The 23,105-nt window shown below is 43.4% G+C and overlaps 1 protein-coding gene across 4 annotated transcripts in view; it reads right to left on the bottom strand.

Moving 5' to 3' along the window:
• LIMS1 (LIM zinc finger domain containing 1) overlaps window positions 1–23,105 on the bottom strand; it is a 149,485-nt gene that overhangs the window by 124,302 nt on the left and 2,078 nt on the right. For 2 of the 4 annotated variants that reach the window (XM_075917914.1, XM_075917915.1), the window contains exon 2: window positions 13,492–22,610. The exons of the other annotated variants lie outside the window; for them this stretch is intronic. In XM_075917914.1, coding sequence (XP_075774029.1) covers window positions 15,608–16,843 — 1,236 coding nt within the window. In that variant the 5' untranslated portion in view covers window positions 16,844–22,610 and the 3' untranslated portion in view covers window positions 13,492–15,607. Of the gene's footprint in view, window positions 1–13,491; window positions 22,611–23,105 lie in introns of those variants that run through there. 4 annotated transcript variants of the gene reach the window in all.

Raw genomic sequence — 23,105 nt, 5'->3', positions numbered from 1 at the left:
CTTCATTTCAGATACTATCTTATGCTATCATATACATTTCTGTTTTAAGGCCACTAGGTAATAGTGTGGCCTGTATACTCATGCCTGTATTTTCAAAAGGAAAAAATAGCCAAGTATTTTTGTTTGGAAACATAATTTATTAGAGATGTGCCTTTTAAAACATACATATATGTTAGCACAGATAATCCACATCTGTAAAGGCAAAAATGGCCATATAGACTTAAGCCCTTAGAAAATCTGATGTTTCAGGATTCAGAATAAACCTTATAATAATCCATGATAAGCTTCCTTACAGTTTATATTTTGAACTTCCTAGATTTCAATAGTGTGTGTCACAAATATATAGTTATTTAAACACGGGAGGTAGGACTTTTGCATTTCAATTTGAAGATGATACCATAAAAGTGCCTAAAAGAGAGAGTTTTGAGTCCAGAAAACAAAGTTTTCCTTTCTAGACAGCATTTAACAAGAAGCAGTTTTCAAGGCCTGTTTCAGCCCAGATTTAGAGTGCCACGAAGCTTCTATTACAGTGATTGGAAGATTCATCCTGCCAACTGGCAGCAATAATTTTCAACCATTAAAATAATTATGCTAGCAACAGCAATTTACTTTAAAGCCAGCAGCCAGTTATACTCCCTGCATGTTTCAGATATTGTAACATTACTTTAGAAAGATCAGTTTCCTTATTACTGAACAACATTTAAGTAAAGATTGTGACACAGAGGGTCTTTGGCAAATGGCCCCCGGTCTTTGTCAAGTCTGAGGTAAGATGCTGGCAAACTCACTGCATCAAATGTGTCTTGCAAGTTAATGTACCAATAGAGAGCAGGGATGTGAAAATACACAAATGTACACAGTTAATCAATGAGCCTTCATACATCTTCCCCCCTCTCCCCCGTATCAGAGGCAGCAGCATGGGGGGAAGGAGGCGGTGGCTTTGCAGGAACAAGTGCTCATGGGGAGCTGGCTTAAAAACTATCTTCCTGCAAACACCCACTCCCACCTTGATTTCATTCTGCTGACTTCAGTGAGGTTACCCTGAGGTGAATTTGATCACTCTCTCACTCCTGCCAAGACTCCCCCAACCCACTTCTGCATCTTCCCTCTCTCACCTCCTACTCGCACTCTGCTCCTGCCCCTAACCTCCCAGCCAGACCCCCCATCCTCAGCCTGCTTCCACACACAGCCTCCTGTCTAGACCCCTTCATTTTCAGCCCACTCCTGCGCACAGCCTCCCATCTAGACCCCCCCCCCACACACACACACCCCTTCGGCCTCCTCCTACATCCTATCTTCTGGCTAGACCTTGCACTACCACCCCCGCCTTCACCCATTTTGTCATCATGGGTGGATGGCTGGCAGTCTGTGGAAAGGTCTGCGTTCAGCAGGGTGGGCCTTAGGCCAAAAAGTTTGAGAATCACTGATTTAGTACATTTCAGTATTTAATTAAATGGAGCAGTTTAGACTAAAGCAGTGGTTCCCAACCTGTGGTCCACGATGGTATTGCAGGGGGCCCGTGGAAAGTAAGAATCGAGTTCCACCGTGGTAGAACTTATCCTTACTTTTCTTTTCCTTTTCTTTTTTTCTCCCCCAGGGAGGAAGGAGGATCAATAAAATTTTAATAGTTTGAAAAGAGGTCCATATGCTTGAAAAAGTTAGGAACCGTTGGACTAAAGCATACCATTCTTTGCAGTAATTACAGATGCTGTTTTTACTTTGGCACACTGCACACAGGGATGTGAAAGGACATCCCTAGTATTCTAGTAGAATGATAGAATCATAGAACTGGAAGGGACCTTAAGAGGTCATCGAATCCAGTCCCCCACCCTCACAGCAGGACCAAACCCTGTCTAGATCAGTGGTCTCCAATCTTTTTACACCCAAGATCACATTTTAAATGCCAGGGCAAGCCAAGATCTACCTCATCACTTCCCCAAGAACCCACTCCTTCCTGAGGGCCTGCCCCCTCTATTTCCTCTCCTCTCCATCACTTCTTGTCCCCAGCCCTTACTCACTCTCACTGGCTACGTCTACACTGGCCCCTTTTCCGGAAGGGGCATGTAAATTTCACGAGTCGTCGTAGGGAAATCCGCGGGGGATTTAAATATCCCCCGCGGCATTTAAATAAAAATGTCCGCCGCTTTTTTCCGGCTTTTAAAAAAGCCGGAAAAGAGCGTCTAGACTGGCCCCGATCCTCCGGAAAAAGTGCCCTTTTCCGGAGGCTCTTATTCTTACTTCTTCAAAGTAAGAATAAGAGCCTCCGGAAAAGGGCACTTTTTCCGGAGGATCGGGGCCAGTCTAGACGCTCTTTTCCGGCTTTTTTAAAAGCCGGAAAAAAGCGGCGGACATTTTTATTTAAATGCCGCGGGGGATATTTAAATCCCCCGCGGATTTCCCTACGACGACTCGTGAAATTTACATGCCCCTTCCGGAAAAGGGGCCAGTGTAGACGTAGCCACCCAGTTGAGACAGGAGGTGCAAGCTTTGGGGTAGGAATTAGGATGCAGAAGGAGGTGGAGGAGATGCTGGCTCAGGAATGGGGCTCCAGGCTGGAGAGTGGTGGGGTCAGGTGGAGGCTTGTGGATGTGGGGGTGCAGAGTTTGGGTTGGGGTGTATGAGGGGCTCAAGGCAGGGAGGTTGGGAGTATGATGGGCTCAGGACATAGATTTGTGGTATGTGGATGGTGCAGGAGTGTTGTGGCACAAAACTGGAGATGTGGGAAGTGCAGGAGTTTGGGGATATAAAGGGGTCAGGACAGGGGGTTCAGGTGTATGATGAGCTCAGGGTTGGGGTCGGTGGGAGGTGCAGGAGTGCTATGATGCTGTGGTCAGATGGGGGCTTGGCAGCCAAACTTCAGTTTTAAATAAAATATTATGTCCAACACAAAACGTTTCAGCATTGTCTTTATTTATGGCAGGGGTGGGAAACATTTTTTGGGTCAGCAGTCACTGACCCACAGAAAAAAAAAATCAGTCAGGGACCACACAAGTGAGCTTCAAAAAAAACAATCCCGCCCAAAAGAACCCCACCCCTTACTGATGTGGCACCAACTGAGACACCTTGCTCCCCCGGCACTCCAGCCCCATTGTGGAGGGCAGGGTAGGTAGGACTGAGGTGCAAGGCCTCAGACCAGATTAACTCTTCTGGGGTTCCAGGGTTAGTGGATTTTGTGCTCCCCACCCCGCCCAGGCTCTAGGGTGGGGCCAAAAATGAGGGATCCAATGTGTGGGACAGAGCTGCCAGTGAGTAGGATAGGGTGGGGGGGATGAAGAATCTGGGTGGGAAATAAGGTGCAGGAGAAAGCAGGGAGTAGGTGTCTGGCCAGGAGGGAGGGGGCAGGAGCAGGGTGCTGGAGGGGGTCTGGCCAGGGGAGAGGGGGCAGGGGCAGCTCATCCAGTACCTGGGAGTCTCCACGGATGAATATCTTTTGGGAAGGAACTGCAGGCAGCGCTGAAAGAAGCGCATGTGAGGTGGCTCCTTTAAGAAATCCAGCCACTCTGGATCCTCCACTGCCATGTTAATCCACGCCCTCCTCACCTCCCTGGTGTGTGGGGAAAGGAAGGCAAGACAAGAAAGCATGCGCACTGCTGTGCGGAGGGGAGGAGCTGCTTGCACGCACGCTTCATGAGAAGCCGGTTCTGGCACGAAGCTGCAGGACTTCTCCCCACCACCGCAGGAAGCCAGCTTTGGCTCCAATTTTGTGAGGGGCAGGAGGCTATAGTGCCAAGGCGGGCTCATCATTGCAGGTGGGGGGGAGCAAAGGAGGGCTAGGAACACTGTGTCGAGATCAACTGGAAGTGCCTCCACGATCGACCAGTCGATTTTGATCGTCTGGTTGGTGACCACGGGTCTAGATCATCCCTGACAGGGGTCTGGCTAACCTGCTTATAAATATCTCCGGTGATGGAGATTCCACAACCCTCCTAGGCAATTATTCCAGTGCTTAACCACCTTGACAGTTGGGAAGTTTTTCCTAATGTCCAACCTAAACCTCCCTTGCTGCAATTTAAGCCCATTGCTTCTTGTTCTATCCTCAGAGGCCAAAGAGAACAATTGTTCCTCCCTCCCCCTTGTAACACCCTTTTAGATACTTGAAAACGGCTATCATGTCCCCTCTCAGTCTTCTCCTTTCCAAACTAAAGAAGCCCAGTTCTTTCAGTCTTCCTTCATAGCTCATGTTTTCTAGACTTTTAATCATTTTTGTTGATCTTCTCTGGACCTTCTCCCATTTTTTCACATCTTTCTTGAAATGTAGTGCCCAGAACTGGACACAATATTCCAATGGAGGACTAATCAGCGCAGAGGAAGAATAACTTCTTGAGTCTTGATTACAACACTCCTGTTAATGCATCTCAGAATCATGTTTGCTTTTTTTACATCAGTGTCACACTTTTGACTCATGTTTAACATAACTCTTTATGTGCAAAACTGACTGTTCCTTCCTAAGTGCAGCACTTTGCATTTGTCCTTATTAAACTACATCCTGTTTACCTCTGCCCATTTCTCTACTTTGTCCATATCATTTTGAATTATGACCCTATCCTCCAAAGTACTTGCAATCCCTCCCAGCTTGGTATCATCTGCAAACTTAATAATCATACTCTCTATGCCATCATCTAAATCATTGCTGAAGATATTGAACATAACTGGTCACAAAACACACCCCTGCAGAATCCCACTTGTTATGCCCTTCCAGCAGGATCGTGAACCATTAATAACTTCTCTCTAGGAACGGTTATCCAGCCAGTTATGCACCCACCTTATAGGGTACATAATCCTAGTTTATTGCATAAGAAGGTCATGCAAGATGGTGTCAAATGCCTTACTAAAGTCTAGGTATACCACGTCCACCGCTAGTATAATACTAGATTTTTCAGAAAGGAATTGCTTTTGTAAATTACAGCCAGCGCTTCCAGAACTGTAGTACAGTGTTTCTTAAACTATGTTCTGTGGAACATTGGTGTTCTGTGAACAACGCACAGGTGTGCCATGACCTCTTCTATGTTTTTCTTACTTGTTTATTTTTGTCTTTTTTTGTCTGACAACAATTTTTTTGAAGAAAATTTTCATAGGTGTTCCGCATAAAAAAAGTTATTGGTGTTCTGTGGTCTCAAAAAGTTTAAGAAACACTGCTGTAGTACATAACCACATGAACACACAACTCTCTTCTAGTCTGCTATAACTGCTGATGATCAAAAAAAATCAAAGAAAGTCTGATAAAAAAGCTAAGATATAATCCCAGTATTTCAGGGCAAATAGGGTCTCATAAAAACATAATTTGAAATACATTAGACTTGGAGTCATATGTAGAAAACAATCTGAGATAAAGATCTTTCATCCCCACAACACAACATAGAACAGTTGTTTTGGCTTCAGTATCAGTTACATATCTTCAATCTTTAATGGGAAGTAGGATGATCTAAAGCAGAAGTGGGCAAGAGGCTGCCAGCGGCCGGCCCACCATGCCGCCACATCCGGCCTGCACCTGCCTTGCTGGGAGCCTTAAGCACAGAGGCAATTGCTTTTAATGTGTCTGCTCTATTCTTGGAGCGAGGAGGGAGGCTTTGTGCTCTGCCCCACCCCTCGGCAAAATCTCTCAGCTCCCACTGGCCAGTTTCTGACCAATAGCAGCTGAGATATTTTGCTGGCAGCAGGGGCAGCCAATGACACCTCCTCCCTCCCACCCCTACTCCTGTGGATAAATCTCTGCAACATTTCCATATAACCATGTATCATTCTCATATAACTTTGTATTAAGAGAAACTTTATAAGTCTTTATATAGATACTGGTAGAGATGTAGCCGTGTTAGTCTGGGGTAGCTGAAGCAAAATGCAGGACAATGTAGCACTTTAAAGACTAACAAGATGGTTTATTAGATGATGAGCTTTCGTGGGCCAGACCCACTTCCTCAGATCAAATAATGGAAGAAAACAGTCACAACCATATATACCAAAGGCTTCATATGGTTGATGGATTTCCATTCCAAACGGCTAAATGTAGTGCCTTGCATGTAGAATAGTGGTAGAGATGTAGCCGTGTTAGTCTGGGGTAGCTGAAGCAAAATGCAGGGCAATGTAGCACTTTAAAGACTAACCAGATAGCTCTTGTATAGATCTTTGCTTCTTATAGACTACAGAAACTTTATATTAAGTCTTTTATGTTATAGGCCTTAGGAATAGGAAAATGTCTTTTGCTAGGAGTAGAATCTCTCCCCTTTCATTGATTGTCCTGTTGAAATGAATGAGGTGTGAATGGAGAATGAAAGATGAGCACCTCCAGCAGCAGTTGCAAGGGTGGAGAGGACCTGGGAGCCAGATCCAAGACAATACCTGTGAAATGAGCTCATTGGAAAGAAGATTGGACATATAGATGGTCTTGAGAGTCAAGCAGCAAGTGTCTGCCCTTGAAAGGACTCTCTTTGAAGCAGCATTAAAAAAGGTGAGATGATGACTAACTGGCTGCATGAGAGGGATAAATATGAGGCTTCTTGCAGAGGGACCCCGGGTTTTCATCTTGTCAACATCGGAGCATTGATCTGGATCGGCAGAAGCCCAGCTCCACCCTTTCCCCATCTAACTCACCTGGCCAGTGCAGTTAGGGGGAGCAACTATTGGTAACAACAAGACGGTGCGTGCTTGTGCTTGTGTGTGTGTGTGTGTGTGTGTGTGTGTGCGCGTGTAATGTATCATATGCATATGGTAAGTATTGAATGATCTATGAATGTTCAATAAATGTGGCGTGTTGCCTTAACTCCCTGAAAAAGATCCCGGATGCTTCTTTTAAGCATAACACTCCCGACTCCTTCACCCTGCCCGAAGCAGAGCCACGTGGAGCAGCTTGCAACTGCAGCCTTCAGGTTCCTGGAGGGCTGCTGAGTGGCAGCTGCCTAGGTAAGCTCCCTCCCAGGCCCTGCACCCTCTCCTAGAGCCCCTCCCCTCAGGTCAGAATCCTCTCTGGCACCCATTCCCCTCCCTGACCCTGCACCCCATTCCCCCACCCCAAGCCATCACCCAAACCCTCTGCACCTCTTCGCCCAGGTCACAACTCCCTCCCAGTCACTGCACTCCCTCCGCAAGCCCCTTCCTCAGGCCAAAATCCTCTGGCACCCCTACTCCCTCTTGGACTCTGAACCCCCAAGTCTCTGTCCCAGATGACAACCCCCTCCTTTACCCAAACTCCATCTCAGACTCCACATCCCCTCCTGCACCCCACATGGGCAACAGTCAACAAAATGCCTTGCAGGCCACACATAGAATCCCAATGGGACACAGATTGCCCACCACTGACCTAAGGGTTAGGTACTGCGACACTGATCTGCCTTTTGAAAAACTTTTCTGTTTTACTCAGCAGCCATTCACATCTATTATTTCCCCCTCCCGTCAGTGGTGGTTTCCTCATTTGCGGATCCCACACTATTTTCAATGGACCTATGCTGAATAACCTCCATATGCATACGGGAAGAAATTTTTCTGCTTAAAAATAAGAAGAGTTTAGCTCAACAGAGGAGGAACACAAGGATTTTTTCTTTTAAATCTAGGTCTCACTATCCTAACATGACCCTAATTAGTAAAAAGGACTGGCTCCGTCTGTTTGAAGTGTTGCTATGTCCTTGATACTCACTTTAAAAAAATAAACAACCCACCAACTGAGGGTCAGGCTTATTAACTGATAAACAAAAGTGCAGTTATTTAATGGTTTTTGTTTCTTTTTTAAAGATGAGGAAGGAATCTTCCCTTCTTCCCCTCCTCCCCTCCTTTTTTTAAATTATTCCTCTCCTGGACAAACATAGACTCTGACCCTGGCTACTGTTTAATTGAATGCAACTGTCCAAAAACAGCTTGGATACGCTACTGTTTCAGCAAAACATTAAGCACCAGAAGTCTATTTTAAAAAGGCTTTTTTAAAATGCATGATATATATTATATTGCGGCAAAGCACCTCCTTCACCTCACCATCACTGTTTTCCCCCTCCGGGGGCGGAGCCTGGAATAAAGCAGTCCCACTCCGGAGAGTTTTTATTCCTCATTCATGGTTTATTTTATTTTAGAAGACGGGCCTGAGGTCAGGCCCAAGCAGCCAAACAAAAGAAACAAGATAATAACACAAAAAAGGAACCCGTTTCCCTGCCCCCTCTCTGCAGTTCTGCCTTGTTATGCAGGCTCCAAAGTGGGAGTCCCTCCCCAAACAGGCAGTTAGCTTTTTGTTTCCCCTACGGCCGTGGTGTGCAACACACTAGTCACTAGCCATACGTGGCTATTTGTCTGGTTGAGTGCAGCCAGTTGGCTTGAACAATGTGGCTTTTTGGCTGGTTGAGTGTGGCTAGTTCGCTATAGCAGTAGCCACTATAATGGCTACTGCTTCAGAACTGGTTGGACACCATGGGCAGCTTTCCACCTAGGAGAAGGCTTTTCAGTCACCCTACTACCACTAGCCATACTACAGCTTGTCTCTCCTTCCTCCTGCTTAGCAGAAGAGAGGTTTCTAAAGGCCATAGGCAGCCCTTAATTGGACACAGGTGTCTCTAGTTGACCTGAAGCAACCTCTTTTTATCTAATGGGGAAGAGCCTTTACCATTCTGGGGCTGACATACTTGCCTTCTGGTCTGACTTTGTCACAATACTTATACTTAAGTAGTTTATCATCTTGTTTTCCTACAGTTTTTAAAATTGGATACACATCTTCCCAAAGCCATAGAAATATGAGAACATTCACAAATATTTTATAATATGCAGCCACTCAGAGCTCAAACATCGAATTACAAAGCAAATAGCCCTCTGAAACAAACCTCTCCAGGTGTTTCATCATACATAAAGATCTGATTAAACTGTGGCAAGCCAAAAGAATGTCCATTTCCTGAAGTGAGCTAACAAAAAAGGAAAAAAATTGTGAAAGAACTAACAAAGATTTTTGAATGGCAGCTTTGACAATATCCCATTCAATCCACTTTTAACATAATTACTCACTGTATCTTGAAATAGGAAATAAACTGCATACACTTGCACGTATATAATCATTTTTAAAAGTCTACGTTCAATCACATTTTCAGGAATGTTTTTACAGCAGAAAATGTGTCTCTCTCTGGAGTATTTAAAAGTAGCACAGGAACTCATCATAAACATATTCACTTGACAGATTACTCTCGCTTCCATGGAATCTACTGCAAACCCTCATTACAACAGCCTTTGCTACAACGCTATCTACAATGTCTGAAAAAGCAGCAAGGAGTCCTGTGGGTCTTTGCTACGAAAGCTTATGCTCCTACACTGCAGTTAGTCTATAAGGTGCCACAGGACTCCTTGCCGCTTTTGCAGATTCAGACTAACACGGCTACCCCTCTGATACAATGTCTCTGAAGTTCAGCATATGGCAAAAGCAAGAGACGGCACAAATTCATTTGTATAGTGGTAGTAACCCACCACCCATATTTCCATATGTGGTTTAATCTGAACTGTAAGCTTTTGGAACAGGAATCTTAACATCCTGTTTTTGTCAGTAATGCAACATTCACAGTGCCACAAAAATAAACAATATGCTAATGTAAACAGCATTTGTTTCCTCAATGTAATGTAAAAATTTGAAGCCAATGAATTAAGTTACATACCATATCAACATTTTCCAGACACATTCAAGAGACACAGTCTCATTAAATGTTAATTATACCAATAAATTAACATATATTTAAACATATATTTGTGTTTCTGTTTTCTATGCTCCTTACGATGATGGATAAATGTGGCTCTCCCTTCCATTGGATGTCATAAGGCTGAATTTTTTAAAATTAGTTCCAGGGCAACAGATTGATGAAATCAATACAGGATAAACTTCACTGCAAGATCAGGCAGAAGGAGAAGCTGGCCTGGGATGGGAAAAGATCTTATTCAAACAGATCTTCAACAAAGCAAGCCCAATACACAAACAAATCTCTAGGCTTACTAAAAGAGAGAGCGAGAGAGCGAGTGAGTGTGTAAGTGTTCTCGTTTCAAGTTCACCACTGCAAAAAGTACACTTTTGTGTACAACTCTGCTCTTATTGTAACATTGGTCTATTCAGAAGTGTTCTCGTTTCAAGTTCACCACTGCAAAAAGTACACTTTTGTGTACAGCTCTCCTCTTATTGTAACCTTGGTCTATTCAGATGTCATAAAGAAGACCTCTCTCATACCATAAACTACATACTTATTTCACATATTTCAAACTCTGCGAAAAAATTAAGAAACGTATAGTTTTAATCTGTCAGGTTTCATACCTCGCACACTCGTAAACATGGAGTTCTGTTCTCTCTTTGGGCAAGGGGGACAGTATCCAGCATCCAACGCGGCCTTCTTAAAGCCAAAGTATAATTAATTTAGAACAGGATTTCAGAAAAAACAGACTTTAAAAGACAACAGTCCGTATATATATATGCCAGTCTCCACAGAGCCCCTTTTTCTCTGTCAGCCAGTCCTCCTGACAGCCCAGGACAACAAACCCCCTTTCCTCTTCTTAGAAGGATTTTTAACTATTTAGTGTTCTTTTGATCTCTTCCTTCCCAGCACTGATAGAACAACTGTGTCACTATGACTTGGTGCTCTATACCATGCCATTTTTTGTAACTGCCCCCCCTCAATGTTTTCTGAGACTTGATCATCTATAGCTATTGTGTTTCCCCTTCCACCTCACCCATCCCAATTCTTATTAAATAGCACAATCATTCATACAGGAAAGTCTTATAGCCCAACATACAATAGCTTCTCCCTGGCCAGGTCACATGTAGTGTTCATAACATACATCTCCTCAGAGTTTTCAGATTATTACACAGCAGTTCCCCATCCACTGTATCAAGCATGAACACCATCCCCAGAGTTCCAGGGCATTTTCCTCTACTCTAGAAAGCAGTCTATGGAACTCCTGGAATTGGGGAAGGAGTGTGTGGGGAGAAAAGGAGAAAGTCTACCCATCATTCAGGCTTGTGCACACAGTGCTTAAAAACTTTCAAGTTATAATGTGAAAAAAAAAATTACTCTAAATTTGACATTTAAATAAAACAGAAGCTGCCCACTGTACCAGATCTAATTAGTTAGGACCCACCTCTCTACCTAGTTTTTTGTTTGTTTTGTTTAATTTTATAATCAATGTTTACTTGAAAGAATCATTAGTCAACAATGAAAAGCAGGACTTCCATAGACAAATTTCAGCCAGCACTTTAAGGCTTCCTATTAAAACTAAAGAGAAACCAAACATTCTAAACCAAAAATTGAAAGAACATAAAACCAAACCTGTGTGAAGCTTTCCCAGAAACAAAATGAACTTATGCCACAATTTAAGCCCATTTTAGAACACAGCCCTAATTACTGGAGATGTTATCCGTCACCTCTATAATGCTGAATCACACACCATCTAAACATATGTTAAATGACACAACAAATTTCTGTTCTAAGTCTACAGAAAGGATGGTCATTTTGTCTCAAAGGGCAGGAATGGTGTCCCTAGCCTCTGTTTGACAGGGGCTGCAAATGGATGACAGGAGAGAGATCGCTTGAGGATTACCTGTTCTGTTTTCTCCCTCTAGCCCAGTTGGCACTGGCCACTGTCGGAAGACGGGATACTGGGCTAGATGGACCTTTCGTCTAACCCAGTATGGTTAAAAACATTTTCTCATTGCATAGGCTATTATCATTTGTCTGCCAGTATTCTCCAGCTGATGAAAAAAATGAATTAACTGTGGTATGTAACAGGCTTCAGAGTTAAATAAAACCAGCTGGAAAATCTCTTCATGGAGAGTCTTTACATCCAATTAAAAATTGCACTGTATTTTCAAGATGTTTCAAACCTTTGGCTAGCAGTGGAGCTGAACTGAAGGATTATTTTTCTGACTATATACAGAAAACACATTAATGGCAAGGTGAGTAATGCACACACAGTGAGAGCCAAATACATCCATTAAGGGTTAAGCATTGCCAACTCTTGTGGTTTTACCACAAGTCTGACAATATTTGATGTTTTTCTTTCCATCTGCTGGAATCAATGGAATACATGAGAATCTCAGCTTTCAGTTAAAAAGGGGGATTACTAGCATATGTGGATGTGGAAAAAGACATGAAAGCTTGAAGCAAGTACTCAGTAAAGTTTCCAAAACAAGGAGGCAAATAAAAATAATCAAAAATGTATTTTTTTAAATAATCCCATTACTTTTAAACCAAACTCATAATTGTTTGGGTGTTGGCAACACTGGAAATAAAGCAACGCTCTATATCTCCTAGTTTTCAGTGTTCTTGCCAAACAGCAAAAATATCTGATTTTAATACAGCAGAAACTTCTAACACAAAGGGAAGTTAGTTTACCTTCCCGCATTATGAAGTCTAGGAACATGAGAAATACTACACCAGAAGAGATCAATGGTACATCAAATAATCTGTACATGTTAATTGAAAGAGCTTCAGAGAAAAGAACAAAAAACTCCATAAGCAAAAATGATAATAATTTCTCCCATAGTAAAAGTTTCTGCTTAATTTCAAGATTGTTTTATACTTTATCTTATATACGGTGTCAGTTGTCTGATTCGTCAATCTTTAGATTTTTTTTTTATGTGATGTACTACTGCTCTTAACAAAACATAACAGGTTAGAGTCTTTTTTTGATTTGGACTTCTATCAGAACTTGTCATGGTGGAAAGGCCCTAACGAGGAACCATTTCTGCCACTGAAAAGCCCTGTTTTCAACTTTGACAATATTAACAACATTTAACATATCCTGGTATGAACAAAGAATAATACAAGCTACATTACAGTGGTAGGGAATCTTAAAATTAAAATGCGAAACAGAACAAAAACACAGAGCAATCAGAATTTTCAAAATGATGCCCACAGCGTAAAACCACAACAGAAAATGCTAAAAGGCTTATCTTAAGTGCTTTGACATAAATATTTTACTGCAACTTGAAAAAAAACAACTTTATGTGGAGTATATTGTGTGTCCTTAAATGATTACCTGCAGTAAGCATATAGAGCCAGTTCTGAGAAAAAAGAATCTGTGGGTTATAATATGATTTCATTTCAGGACTATATACAGCTTCTGATTTACAGAGACCTTAACCACTGCATGCCACACAATCTTTAATGCTATAAGAGCCCAGAATTCTGCAGCTTAATTATCCACTCTAACATACAGAATTGGAGTTAAAAAAAAAAGCAAAAGCTCTAGGTTGATTTTGCAAACTTACTAAAATGTTCGCAAGTACTGTATATCCATTTTCTTTACTCAACATTTTACTTGTATGTTTCCTGTAAATATCATTATGAGAAAAACCTTTTTGAACTGGACACTATAAGCTCTTAAAGTAAATTGACTGAAAAATCATATTTCCAGTAAGCATTTGTAGAAATGCTATCTTACAATTTACTGCAATATTCCCAGCAGAAACTCCTACTCTGCCAATAACAGCACATGACTATTTTCTTCTTTTACATAAGCAGAACACCAATGTCCAAAGGTAGTGTAAATCAGTTACCTACCTCTTTCCCCCAACACATGCCTTAGCTCTCCATCTGAAGAACAGACATAAAAATTCAAGGTTCTTTAGACCCAGATTATAATACAAAAATATCTAAAAAAAAAAACCAACAAAAACCACTACTTTGATTAGCTACCACCACAAGCAAGAAAAGGCCACCATTAGCCTAGAATGAAAATCATCACACCATATTGTTGTGATATTGTTACAGTATTAGAGTGTCTCACTGTCCCCCTGTCAAGAGTTCACTGACACGCTTTAGGCAACTTACCTGAAATTGCCACTCCACACATACACTTTCCCCAGGAATCAATATACTTTTAACTGTGTATAGCTCTTTGATCCAGCAACTCCCCACTTTGGCAAAACACAGGATCTTTGAAGCTAACAGCTCCACTGTCTTTCAAGTGTATGCCTTTTTTTCCTCTGGGAAGCCACTGTGTCAATTCCCTTTTTTCCTTCTCACTGTCCCCTATCAAGTTAGATCAAATACTTTCATATAGGAAATTCTGGCAACTCTCCACAGTTAACAACTTTTCCTTACTGACCAGGTCACTTACAATATTCATACCATTACTATATATTTGTAGATTAATACATAGCTGCTTCATAATCCTCACACAGTTATTAATGCCAGAAAGACATCCTCTCAAAACGCTACAGAAATAGCAGATAAGGGCTGTTTCTTTTCAATAGTCTACTTTTAAGATAAGAAAGCCACAAACACGGGATTGCTCAGTTCACGTGATCAGTCATTTTTAGGCAACTAATTCATATTCAAAATATGTTACCAGTGATTAAGGCCTTGTCTACATTTGCAAATTTTGTCTAAGGATGAAAAATCCTGACCAATCAGTTAACCGATTGAACATTAGATTAACCTAATGTTTAACCAGTTAACCAGCTAAGTGGGATCCCGGGAGGGGGACTCCTGCTGCCAGCCCCAGCACTGGAGCTGTTGCCGACCCCCAGCCCCAGTTCTGGGGCAGCCTTCCACCCGAGGCAGGCCACAAGCAGGAGGCTGCTCCTGGGCACCCATTAAGCATTACCTGGTACGGTTACCCGTTCTAGAGGTGTAAGTGACTAGTCGACTACCCAATAAGCATGAACTCGACTAGTAAGTAGGAACTAGACTAGAAGCTATCAAAGAGAGGCAGCAGAGGAAGGGGGCATGACCCAGTGCTGGGAATGCAGGGAGGCAGAAGCAAGGATTGAAATAGTCCTGCTCATGCAGGTCCTACTGCTACTCCTCTCCCTTTGAAATGTACAGGAGCAGCTCACAGCTCTTGTAAATTTCAATGGGCAAGAGGCAGGGGAATGCTGAGTCTCTCCCTTTGAAATATACAAGAGCTGCCAGCAGCTCTTGTGCATTTCAAAGAGAGACAGGCAGTAGGAACCACTGGGTCTCTCCCTTTGAAATGAACAGGAGATGCCAAGACCTTTGTACATTTCAAAGGGAGAGAGGCAGTGAGATAGTGAGCGCCCCATTACCAGCTAATCCAGCTGGCGATGGAAATTCCATCATCGACTCAATTAGCTGATTAATCGAAATTTAACATCCCTAACCCGTTCATATCCCTAGTTTTGTCTCCAAAAATACTTGTTGATGACAAAACCCAGGGAGAGTCCACATTGTGACGTGACAAAAGTCACAACAAATGCCCAATTTTAGTGACAAAAAATTTCCACCTCCACATGAGACTTTTATTGTTGACAATCATGTAGTGTGTATTCTATAGTAGGGTTTTTTTTTCAAGTTTATTGACCTCCAACAGGTTCCCCACAAAGCCCAATTAACCACTGTGGCCAGCATTTGAACTCTGCTGCTCCACAGCCATGTAAACAGGTAAACAGATGCGTCCCTCCCTCCTGCAAACCCCAGGAACATTAAAACCGCATTTCCTAGTGTCTGGCTCACTCCGTGGTGGTCTTCCCGGCATCTTCACAGGGGTGGCTATCGCTCAAAGCACTCTTCTGCTTGGAGCAACAGAGTGCTTTTGGTGTGTTGTCAGTGTTATCAGTGTGTAGGGTAAAGAATCATAGAATAATAGGACTGGAAGGGACCTCGAGAGGTCATCGAGTCCAGCCCCCCGCCCTCAAGGCGGGACCAAGCTCCGTCTACACCATCCCTGACAGATGTCTATCTAACCTGTTCTTAAATATCTCCAGAGAGGGAGATTCCACCACCTCCCTTGGCAATTTATTCCAATATTTGACCACCCTTACAGTTAGGAATTTTTTCCTAATGTCCAATCTAAACCTCCCCTGCTGCACTTTAAGCCCATTACTCCTTGTCCTGTCCTCAGAAACCAAGAGGAACAAATTTTCTCCTTCCTCCTTGTGACACCCTTTTAGATATTTGAAAACCGCTATCATGTCCCCCCTTAATCTTCTTTTTTCCAAACTAAACAAGCCCAGTTCATGAAGCCTGGCTTCATAGGTCATGTTCTCTAAACCTTTAATCATTCTTGTCGCTCTTCTCTGTACCCTTTCCAATTTCTCCACATCTTTCTTGAAATGTGGCGCCCAGAACTGGACACAGTACTCCAGCTGAGGCCTAACTAGTGCAGAGTAGAGCGGCAGAATGACTTCACGAGTTTTGCTTACAACACACCTGTTGATACAACCTAGAATCATATTTGCTTTTTTTGCAACAGCATCACACTGTTGACTCATATTCAACTTGTGGTCCACTATGACCCCTAGATCCCTTTCCGCCATGCTCCTTCCTAGACAGTCGCTTCCCATCTTGTATGTATGGAACTGATTGTTCCTTCCTAAGTGGAGCACTTTGCATTTCTCTTTATTAAACTTCATCCTGTTTACCTCTGACCATTTCTCTAACTTGCTAAGGTCATTTTGAATTATGTCCCTATCCTCCAAAGAAGTCGCAACCCCACCCAGTTTGGTATCATCTGCAAACTTAATAAGCGTACTCTCTATCCCAATATCTACATCATTAATGAAGATATTGAACAGTACAGGTCCCAAAACAGACCCTTGCGGAACTCCACTTGTTATCCCTTTCCAGCAGGATTTAGCACCGTTAACAACAACTCTCTGACTACGGTTATCCAGCCAATTATGCACCCACCTTATCGTGGCCCTATCTAAGTTATATTTGCCTAGTTTATCAATAAGAATATCATGCGAGACCGTATCAAATGCCTTACTAAAGTCTAGGTATATGACATCCACCACTTCTTCCTTATCCACAAGGCTCATTATCCTATCAAAGAAAGCTATCAGATTAGTTTGGCATGACTTGTTCTTCACAAACCCATGCTGGCTATTCCCTATCACTTTATTACCTTCCAAGTGTTTGCATATGATTTCCTTAATTACCTGCTCCATTATCTTCCCTGGGATAGACGTTAAACTGACCGGTCTGTAGTTTCCTGGGTTGTTCTATTCCCCTTTTTATAGATGGGCACAATATTTGCCCTTTTCCAATCTTCTGGAATCTCCCCTGTCTGCCATGATTTTTCAAAGATCATAGCTAAAGGCTCAGATACCTCCTCTATCAGCTCCTTGAGTATCCTGGGATGCATTTCATCAGGACCTGGTGACTTGCTGACATCTAACTTTCCTAAGTGATTTTTAACTTGTTCTTTGTGTATCCTATCTTCTAAACTTACCCTCTCTCTGCTTGTATTCACTATGTTAGGCACACCTCCAGACTTCTCGGTGAAGACCAAAACAAAGAAGTCATTGAGCATCTCCGCCATTTCCAAGTTTCCTGTTACTGCTTCTCCCTCCTCACTAACCAGTGGGCCTACCCTGTCCTTGGTCTTCCTCTTGCTTTTAATGTATTTATAAAAGGTCTTCTGGTTTCCCTTTATGCCTGTAGCTAGTTTGATCTCATTTTGTGCCTTTGCCTTTCTAATCTTGCCCCTGCATTCCCGTGTTGCTTGCCTATATTCATCCTTTGTTATTTGTCCTAGTTTCCATTTTTTATGAGACTCCTTTTTTATTTTGAGATCATGCAAGATCTCCTTGTTAAGCCAAGCTGGTCTTTTGCCATATTTTCTATCTTTCCTACACAGCGGAATTGTTTGATTTTGGGCCCTTAACAACGTCCCTTTGAAATACTTCCAACTCTCCTCAGTTGTTTTTCCCTTCAGTCTTGCTTCCCATGGGACCTTACCTACAAGTTCTCTGAGCTTATCAAAATCTGCCTTCCTGAAATCCATTACCTCAATTGTGCTGGTCTCCCTTCTACCTTTCCTTAAGATCATGAACTCTATTATTTCATGATCACTGTCCCCTATACTGTCTTCCACTTTCAAGTTCTCAACTAGTTCCTCCCTATTTGTTAAAACCAAATCCAGAACAGCTTCTCCTCTGGTAGCTTTTTCAACCTTCTGAAACAGAAAGTTGTCTCCAATGCAGTCCAGAAACTTATTGAATAGCCTGTGCCCCGCTGTGTTAGTTTCCCAACATATGTCTGGATAGTTGAAGTCCCCCATCACCACCAAATCTTGGGCTTTGGATAGTTTTGTTAATTGTTTAAAAAAGGCCTCATCTACCTCTTCTACCTGGCTAGGTGGCCTGTAGTAGACTCCTAGCATGACATCACCCTTAATTTTTTACCCCTTTTAGCTTATCCCAGAGACTCTCTACACAGCTATCTCCTACGTTCATCTCCACTTCAGTCCAAGTATATACATTTTTAATATACAAGGCAACCCCTCCTCCCTTTTTTCCCTGTCTGTCCTTCCTGAGCAAGCCGTACCCTTCCATACCAACATTCCAATCATGCGTCCCATCCCACCAGGTTTCTGTAATACCAATGATATCATAGTTGTATTTATTGGTTAGCAATTCCAGTTCTTCCTGCTTATTACCCATACTTCTCGCATTTGTTTATAGGCATCTAAGATACTGATTTGATCTTGCCTCCCTGTTGTGCTCTGACCCTCCTTTCTCCTTGCCATTATAGGCCGTAGTCCCCCCCATTTCCAACCCATCTCCCAGTCCCACACATTCAGCACTTACCTGTGGGCTTTGCTCACCTGTCCCCGTCGAACCTAGTTTAAAGCCCTCCTCACAAGGTTAGCCAGTCTGTGTCCAAACAGAATCAGTGCAAACACAACTGCCAGTGACTCATAGGAACCGAGACCTGTACACACTAGGGATGTTAGAGTTTAATCAACAAGTTGATGCTTATCAGTTAATGGTACTGGTTAAACTCAACCGGCTCCCAGGAAGGCAGCTTCGCTGCGGCAGGGCAGCAACACTTCCTCCCCAGGAGCCAGGCCGGTAGGGGCTGGCAGCCCCATTCCCAGGGAAGCATCACTGGGAGGTCTGCGGTAAAAAGCTACTCTGCAGAGCCAGCAGCACATGTAATCACTAAGATTTGTAGCGGCTACATGGTTACCATATTAAACACTTTTTAACATCCCTAGTACAGATACATTTCTCAAGCCCTATGTGGGAAGAAGTATGAGTGAGACACCTTGCAATGCAGAGCCAAGATAAAGGAACTCCAGCAGTGGTCCCAGAAAGCAAAGGAGACAAACCACCAATTTGGTGCTGCACCCACAACTTGCTGTTTTTATAAGAACTGGACGCAATCATGGGTGAGGATCCCACGTCCACATCCAAGGAGAAGGTAGATACATCTGAATACACAGCGTCAGAAACACCTGTCCAGTAGACAGAAGTTATCGATGAAGAGGTGGAAGCAGACGAAGAGGTTAGGGTCAATCAGGTGACAACCAGAGTGCCAGGAAGCAAGAAATTGTTCTCAAGTCCTGATGTTTGTGAGGACTCTAGGCAACTGTACATGGAGCATGAAGGAAGGGAAGAGATGCAGGGTAAGTCGCTGTGCAGGTGCGTGGCAGAGGTACCACTGGCAGCCACATGGGGCAGGAAGTTGATAGTGCAGCCGGAGGGGGGCATGGCAGCATGGGACAGTCAATTGTTCTAGTAGAGCCAAGGGAGGTTGGGGGCGGAGGTCATGTGGGCTGGTAAGTCACGGGTGTATTGCAGCGGGGTGGGGCAGCCCTGGGCTGTAGCGGGAAAGGTGGGGAGAGATGTTCCAGCCCACTGGGGGGTGAGTAGTCCCTCACTCACCCTCCTTTAATCAGTTAACCAGTTAAACAATATGTTTAATCAGTTAGCCAATTAAGCAGGATTTTATATCCCCAGCGTAGACATAATCTAAGTACCAGATTCAGACTCTCTCCTTCAGCCACAGGAAGGATTCACCCTGAGGAGCAGCAAGCCTGCAGTTTCTACCAGTGAAGAACTGCTAGAGTTGCAGTCACTGCCCTGCCAGGAACCCTGCTAGCAGAAGCTGCCATGGGGGTGTACTAAAATCAGCACATCCGCTGGCTACTCCACCTTTTTGTCCAACACCATCCACACTTCTTGGGCTGTGCCAGACACCCATATATCCCCAGCTGGACATGCTTTGTTTTGCACTGCAGAAACTTCCTTCCTGATGGCTTATGAGCTGCCAAGAATTACACGGATTTCAACAGGAGCATTTTGTCTATTTCATTTCAGCAAGTTTCTGCAAGTACGGACACCAAGCTGCGTTTGCCTCAAAATTCATTACTGCTCTCTGGGTATTTGGCAAACTAGTTAATTGTCTCAATTTATCTCCTGATGAACGTGTCAGAGCAGCATTTAGTGGCTATCACAGCAAAAGAGATGCCAAGGACTTAATTGTTCTACCACCTGGACAGGAAGTCCCTCCACCTCAGAGCTCAGGCACACTAGCAGGACACAGCAGTGTGCACTGCAGCGGCCATGGACAGACACTTCTCACCTGGACCCAAACAACTGCAGTAAGAGGGCTGGAATTTACCTCTCTCCCTGGGGCAGCCTCATCTCCAGCCCCACCACACAACAATGATTTAAATGAAGAAAAACAAAACTTATTTGAGTTAAGGACCCGAGCAAAGCAGGGTAAATCTCCTAGTTATAAATAAAAGTTACCACTAGTGAAGTCAAACAGTTCAGCCAAATTACCTCTTTGTTTTCTTAGAGACAAAGAATAGCAATAGATAGCTGAGGACCAAGTAGTGGGATTGGGGGCGGAAGAAAATAAAAAATACAGGATTAATTTGCTAGTTGATAAGCACATCCGTAGTCTGCCTTTGAAACACACAAGAGCCCCCGCGGTGGCTCTTGCATTTCAAAGTTGGAATGCAAGGCTCCATGCGGGAGCTTTGGGAGTCCCCAGCTGATCCCAGGCTGCACTCAGTGCTGCCCCTTTGAAATGAGCCGGGCGCCCCATGACATTGAAAGCAGCAGCACCGCACGGAGTAGCTGACTCCGGGCTCCATGTGGTACTGCCACTTTTAAGTACCTCCTCTTTTCCCCCTCTTGCTGCCTCTACCTGATAGAGGCAGTGGGGTGGGGTGGGGGGGGAGAAACTAGTCGACTATCCTGTTGACTATCCAATAAGCATTTGCTTTTTGGATAGTTGACTAGTCCTTTACATCCCTAGTTTTCAGAAAACTATCCACAATGACTCCAAGATCACTCTCTTGAATGGTTATAGCTAAATCAGTCCCCATCATTTTATAGGTGTAGTTGGGATGCTCCTGTTTCTGGTGTGAATTAAGTCATAAAGTAGGGTTGAGCATTTGACCAGTCCAAAAATATCTGGTCAACTAAGTGGTCAAAAATTATCAAATGAAATGTCAAAAACGGTCATCTATTTTAAAGTACTAATTTATTAGAACAGTGGCAACACTAATAAAAAAGAGTAACAAATCAGTGGGCTCCAAAAGGCTTAGATAGATATTTGTAAATAATTATAAAGACCAAGTTACGTAACTGAGTTATTTTTACCTGAAAACAGAAAGCAAACACACGCTATAATGCAATAAAAAAAGATGGCCATCACCTAACTCAGAGCATTCTTGCTGGAATATTTAACAATGCCTGACTGTGATCAAAATAACAGGTGGTCAACTGACCAGTCTGTCAAGCTTCAGCATAAAATTGAATTCTTTATTTCAAAGGAAGGAATATCTGTGCTTTTAAATTTAACTGTTTTAGGACCCCACTATAACAGTACAAAGAAGTTGCATGAAGAAAGACAAAAGTCTATTTAAAGATTAAAATGCTTGAGCAAAGGAAGAAAGAATTAAAATGACAAAGCGCACTTTTTTTTGTGGAGTAGTCTCTAAGTTCACCTCAGTGTAAACACCCCACTCACCATATGGAATTTAAATAATTAAAATGCCACACTTTACATCTGCAGGGTTCAAATGATAAATAGCTCTTCAATGCTTTCCTTTCACACGCTTAATAGTTTAACTTTTATTTTGGTAAGAATTAACTGTATTCTCTCATGTGTCAGGAGTCACAGGTAGTTCACAACACAATAGCGAAGATGTATACCAAGGATAGAAACCACTTTGGAATGACTCAAATGTTTACTACATAAAATGTTATTCTGCTTACATCAACTGTTTAGACTGGGTTAGAATCTAAATACATGAAAGAACTTGAGTAAAAACAGAATGCCTTAAAAATAACCACCAAAATCCCCTTACTGAGAGCTTTAATTGTAAATAAAATGAAACATGCAGTCTTTCCTCCAGATGAGCAGAGTGGGCAAGAATCTGGTGTATTTGGGTCAGGGAGTACAAAAGCACCAAATGCTACCTTTTTTGTCTTTATTCTGTCCTTTCAAGCCAGCTAGACATGTCCTGCTGGGTTTAGTCATTAGTAATTTGGAGGAGACAGGGCTTGTAGTAGAGATGTTGAAACAGTTAACCAGTTTAACGAGAGCACTTAACTGATTAACGGTTTTGACTCAGCTCCTGCCACCCAACCTGCTGCCTGACCATGCTGCAACCATGGGGATCCCGCCATGGATGGGAGGTCCTGCTGTGAAGCCCACTGGCCTCTCCGAGGCTGGGGCTGTTCTGGCCTGGAGTGGCTGTCTGTCGCTGGGGTTCACGGTCAAGAGTTGGTCAACCAGTAAGCCCAGGCTCACCAGCTGGGGGAGAGAGAGGACAAAGGATGCAGCTGCCCCAAAGCCCGGAGGTTCAAAGGGGCCCAGGGCTGCAGCCGCCACTGTCACGATAGCCGCAGCGGTGGTTGGAGCTCCAGGTTCCTTTGAATCGCTGCTGGAGCGCAACTCTGCATGGTTCTGAAGAGGCAAGAGAGAGGGTATGCAGCAGTCCAAGTGGCTCTGAGGGCTGGCTGCCACCAGCTCCTTCCCTTTTACCCTACCACTTCCAGGGGTGGAGATCTGGGCTTCCCACACACACTTTGCCCTGGGACCTACAGTGGCTGTCAGCCGCCACTGGGTAAGCCTGGTGCTTACAGATTAACCATTTAACACCCCTAGCTTGGGGAAAATCTACCTTGGTGCATTTACTCACCTTTCCCCACCCTGCCAACCACCCTATAGTCCCTTATAGTCTAAATTTTCCTAGCACCACTAATCTAAACTAGCCTGATGGTGGTTTCCAGTAGAAGCTAGGCAAGGCCCTGGCATGATGAATTTTGCAGAAGTCATGCTGTTCGGGAGTGTGAGGCTGGGAGCCAGTACTGATACACAGTGCCTTCAGATCTCAAGGTCCACACCCTCAGCTTTTTCAGGGCTCGTTTCAGTGCAGTGTTCCATGCATCAGGCTCATAA

This window comes from Pelodiscus sinensis, chromosome 1 (genome assembly GCF_049634645.1).
Source record: "Pelodiscus sinensis isolate JC-2024 chromosome 1, ASM4963464v1, whole genome shotgun sequence".
In the NCBI taxonomy this organism is placed as follows: domain Eukaryota; kingdom Metazoa; phylum Chordata; order Testudines; family Trionychidae; genus Pelodiscus; species Pelodiscus sinensis.
The sequence above is the reverse complement of the archived record's forward strand: the minus strand, read 5'-3'. Positions and strand labels throughout refer to the sequence as shown.